The 5000-nt window shown below is 43.2% G+C and overlaps 1 protein-coding gene across 6 annotated transcripts in view; it reads left to right on the top strand.

The window, feature by feature from the left end:
* LOC125040899 (proclotting enzyme-like) overlaps positions 1 to 5000 on the top strand; it is a 100067-nt gene that overhangs the window by 36752 nt on the left and 58315 nt on the right. For all 6 annotated transcript variants that reach the window (XM_047635686.1, XM_047635688.1, XM_047635684.1 and 3 more), the window contains exon 2: positions 4079 to 4483. In XM_047635686.1, the coding sequence (XP_047491642.1) occupies positions 4087 to 4483 (397 nt within the window). In that variant the 5' untranslated portion in view covers positions 4079 to 4086. The remainder of the gene's footprint in view (positions 1 to 4078; positions 4484 to 5000) is intronic.

Below are 5000 nucleotides of genomic sequence, written 5' to 3'. Positions count from 1 at the left end.
TGTACGCACTGTAACGTTTTTTTCTGTCATCTCATGCAAACGTTTTACAAAACCATATCTGTCCGTCCCATACCACAGTAAATACATTATTCGTGCGTTATAACTGGAAGTAGATCACGAACAGTAAACCGGAAGCAGGCAATCCCCTTCGCAACGCCAGGAAGTCACGATGACAAACATGCTTCCAAAAACACATCTCACCACAGACTCCATGTCCCACAAAGGAAGGCTTCCTGTTCGGTGACAGTCGCGCGCGCCGCTCCTCTTTTCACGCTCCTTTTTATGGTTCCTTGGGGGGGAAAGGATTAAATTGCAGGTTTTCTCTTGCGTGCGATAATGATAAAAGGAAAGAGAATACTTTTTCATGGTGAGAAAAGCATAATTCTGTGTTCAATAGGCATGTGGATAGTGATACATATTTTATCGTTTCGTGATTACAACAATCAGTTTATTTTTTCTTATTTCACCCCATCGTTATCATTTTCTTGATCAAAATTTCACAAATAACAGAATGCAGAAACGTCTCCCGGTGCCACTCGAAGATAGAACCGCAAAACACCGGCACCCCATAAAAACCGAGGCATTTGCAAAGGTTACCCGCCCGCAAAGGAGACGCAACCCCCCCCCCCCCCTCCCCTGCCCGTTGCCCAATAGGCCTTTGGTGTGAAACGGCGACTCATGACCACGTGCTATGGCTGTCAGCGGCCTACTTATCGGCCGATTGTTTGCCGATCGTTTCGTAATGGAAAGCTACCGTGTGCTTACCTGAGGGAAAGGCTTTGTTGCCATGTGCCGAGGGATTGGTGATATGGCGACAGGTATCTTACCCTCCTTCACAAAAATATCTGTGGATACAGAGCATGGGAAATTATACGTGTATACATGCATGATAAGCATACACACACACACACACACACACACACACACACACACACACACACACACACACACACACACACACACACACACACACACACGCACGCACACGCACACACACACACACACACACACAGATAGGCAGATAGATATGTGTGTGTGTGTGTGTGTGTGTGTGTGTGTGTGAATGTATGTATGTATGCATATATACGAAAATATATATACACACACACACACACACACACACACACACACACACACACACACACACACACACACGCACACACACACACACACACACACAGACACACACACACACACACACACACACACACACACACACACACACACACGCACGCACGCACGCACACACACACACACACACACACACACACACACACACACAGATAGATATGTGTGTGTGTGTGTGTGTGTGTGTGTGTGTGTGTGTTTGTGTGTGTGTGTGTGTGTATATATGTATATATATATATATATATATATATATATATATCTTATATATACATATAAATATGTAACATATATAAATATATAAGATATAACATATATATATATATATATATGTATATATATATATATGAATGTACGTATGTATGTGTATACATGTATGCACGCCCATACGAGGGCACACACACACACACACACACACACACACACACACACACACACACACACACACACACACACACACACACACACACACACATACATATATAGAATATATATAGAGAGAAAAATAGATAGATAGATAGGCAGATAGATATATATGTGTGTGTGTGTGTGTGTGTGTGTGTGTGGGTGTGTGGGTGTGCCCTCGTATGGGCATGCATACATGTATACACATACATACGTACATTCATATATATATGTGTATGTGTGTGTGTGCGTGTGTGTATGAATGTATGTATGCATGCATATATACGAAAATATATGTGTGTGTGTGTGTGTGTGTGTGTGTGTGTGTGTGTGTGTGTGAGTGTGTGTGTGGTGCAGTGCTAGCGTTCTCGTCTTGCAATATTGCTGACCTGCATTCAACTCTGGACTGCCAGTGGATTATAACCCCGGCCATTCCTTGCAGACCGGGGGTTGTTTAGAAGCACAATAAACAGATAACCGTAAGTTGACTGAAGTCACAAGAGCTTGTTGCACCAAACCCTAATTTAAGAATATATATATATATACATATATATATATATATATGTGTGTGTGTGTGTGTGTGTGTGTGTGTGTGTGTGTGTGTGTGTGTGTGTGTGTATGTGTATGTATATATATGAATATATATATATATGTATATATATGTATATGTATGTATGTGTATATATATATACATATATATATATATATATATATATATATATATATACTAATGCTCTCGTCGATTTTCTGTCTTTTTGTGGTATTACGACAATTCTAGACACTTTCGATTTTGTGGCCCCCTCTTCCACACTTTCCTCACTCAGCGTTACCAGTAGGCGTAAAATCTATTTAACATGCTCAGTCCATTTTCTTCACAATGTGTGATGTATTAATCATATTACGCACCAGCTGTTCTTCCATGGCTCTTTGCTGACCCGTTTTAGATTTCCTGTGTTGCTAAGCCGCACGTTTGAAACAAGAAGCACATACTGATCTTATATTTTCGTTCGTATCACATTATCAGGTTATTCCGTTTACCGAGAGCTTTCCAACCCTTCAAAAATCTCGAGATCGCTTCTTCATCCTAGTTTACTTAGTCTTAACCTTTACCCCAAGAACACACCGCGAACAAAGAATCAAGGGTAATATATTCAAGTAAAATATCCTTTGGTTTATGGGTTAATTGCAGCTCTGATCAAATTGCGGCTCTGATTATGATCAAGAAAACTATATTGATGAGTGAAATTACAAAAGGATAATAATGACTTTTGCTTTCTTGAAATGTCTCCCTTTCGCTTTCTTTGTCCGAATCATTTGCCATGTCTCCACACCCGGTGTTGGTATTTAGATAATCTCGTCACTGAATCGCAAATGATCTGATCGCTGTTGTCAATATTTCTTCCCTTTTATTCTCACTGTGTCTGATAAAAATATTGTCAAACAGGCAGTAAATAATTGAAATGAAGTGGGATCTCCACGTCGCACTCCCTTATCGAGCTTGATAACATTGTTATCTGTATGCAATCTGATGGATGGATTTTCCGCGTATTTTGCCACTTTATTTTGTTTTTTGTTTGCTTATTTGTCTGCAAGAATAACGAACTGCTATTGTTTCAAGAAAATCAAGTTCTTCGTAACCATCGGTATTCCAGACAAAGTGGTCTTTTGCCTTCTGTTGGTTTCTCCTTAAGTTAGTTTGATGCTCTGTTGGCGATCGAGAACAAGACCCGAATGTAAAACCTGCCTGTTTTCTTAACTGAAACTGATCCCCATATATCCTAGAAAGGCGAAGCCGTGATTTTGCGTGTGAGTGAGTGACTGTGTGTGTGTGTGTGTGTGTGTGTGTGTGTGTGTGTGTGTGTGTGTGTGTGTGTGTGTGCGTGTGTGTGTGTGTGTGTGAGTGTGTGCGTATATATGTATGCATGTGTATCTGTGTGTAGATAGATAGATAATAGATAAATAGACAGGTAGATAGAAGGTAAATGTATATATATGTGCACAAGTGTAGCGGTGCGTCTGATCGCGGGCTGCGTCCGCCACAACGTGAGGAAACGGCTGACGACACGGGCGCTGGCAAGACATTCGCGTAATCCGAATTCCGCAACGAAGGCCGTATGGCAAGTGGCGATTAAATGGCATGATGTCGCGGATTCATCTTTGCTCCCGCGGTTGGCTTTCCAGTCGGCCGCTGTGATGTAATTGCCGATAAGACAGATGTCCGCGCCGTGTAAACAAAGAATGACGTCACAAGAAACGGAAAGTGCGCGCGATCCGGATGCGTAACATTACTGATTCACTGACATGTCAGTCCTTCTGAAGGCTGAGCTATTTGGCAACATAATTATGATAGTCACATATTGTAATGTACGGTGTACTTTCGTTGTTTATGGATGACAGACTTGATAAACGATGATCGGAAAACACGCGGCACAACTGTGTCCGTAGAAGTAGGAAGAGGTTTATCTGCACATATTTATTCAGTGTATGATGGTTTGTCTCCCATAGGAAGCTGGATGAAATTCTGACTCTTTTCTCTCTTCCTTTACAGATTTGAAGATGAAACGCCAAAGAAGTGAAAAAGAAATAAATCGCAGTTCGGTTCCGCATTCAGGGATGGCCGCCCCCCCTCGCTCCTCAGCAAGGACTTCCTCTTCCTCCTCCTCCTTCCGCTCCTTCCCCTCCTCTTCCTTCTCTCCCTGCTTCCTGCTGAGGGCGTCGCGCTTGCTCGTGGTCGTGGCGCTGATGTCGTGCCTCCCGCCCTCCGCCTCCGCCGCGTCCGCCGCCCGGAGATCCAACTCGCGCTTCCTCCAACTCGCCGACAAGAACTACACTCGCGTTTACCGCGCCCTTGACGAGGGCATGAGGAACTCTCGGAGGCTCGAGGACGCCTACAGGAGCGTGGAGCAAGGCCGCGCCCTCAACGTCTTCGACGTGGCCCGCGCCATCGTCCCAGGTAAGCTATACTTTTCTGTTGTACAAGTCCCTGAGTGAGAGCGCGACGTGAGGGCCTGAGGCTCGCTCAACCGGAGCTCAATAGCAGTGAGCAAGGTAGGCCCTGAGTCTTATCCTCTGTTGCGCCTGTGACTGTTCCGGTGGTGGTGGTCTGCGAGGATTGCAGGGTGGAGGGAAACAGTCATGGTGGAAGGATGGCACTGGTGCTCGCTTTGCCTTAGTAGTACTAACATCGATGCTCGTATTTGGTTGCTAAAGAATCATAGATTGCACTGACAGGTGGTTAACCGAATTTCCAAAATTAGGAAATCAGCTTCTCCACAAACCATAATGGATATCATTTTACACGCTTTTAGGGTAGCAAAATAAGTAAAACTGACTACAGAACAAAATGTCAATACAATATTAATAGGAACGAAGCAGATATTGTGGTATTACTCGGTTAATAATATAATCAATTATATCAGATATCAAATTTTATCAACGTCCTCAATGTCAAACTCTACGGTCATGGATAG

This window comes from Penaeus chinensis, chromosome 29, assembly GCF_019202785.1.
Source record: "Penaeus chinensis breed Huanghai No. 1 chromosome 29, ASM1920278v2, whole genome shotgun sequence".
NCBI classification, from domain to species: domain Eukaryota; kingdom Metazoa; phylum Arthropoda; class Malacostraca; order Decapoda; family Penaeidae; genus Penaeus; species Penaeus chinensis.
The sequence above is the reverse complement of the archived record's forward strand: the minus strand, read 5'-3'. Positions and strand labels throughout refer to the sequence as shown.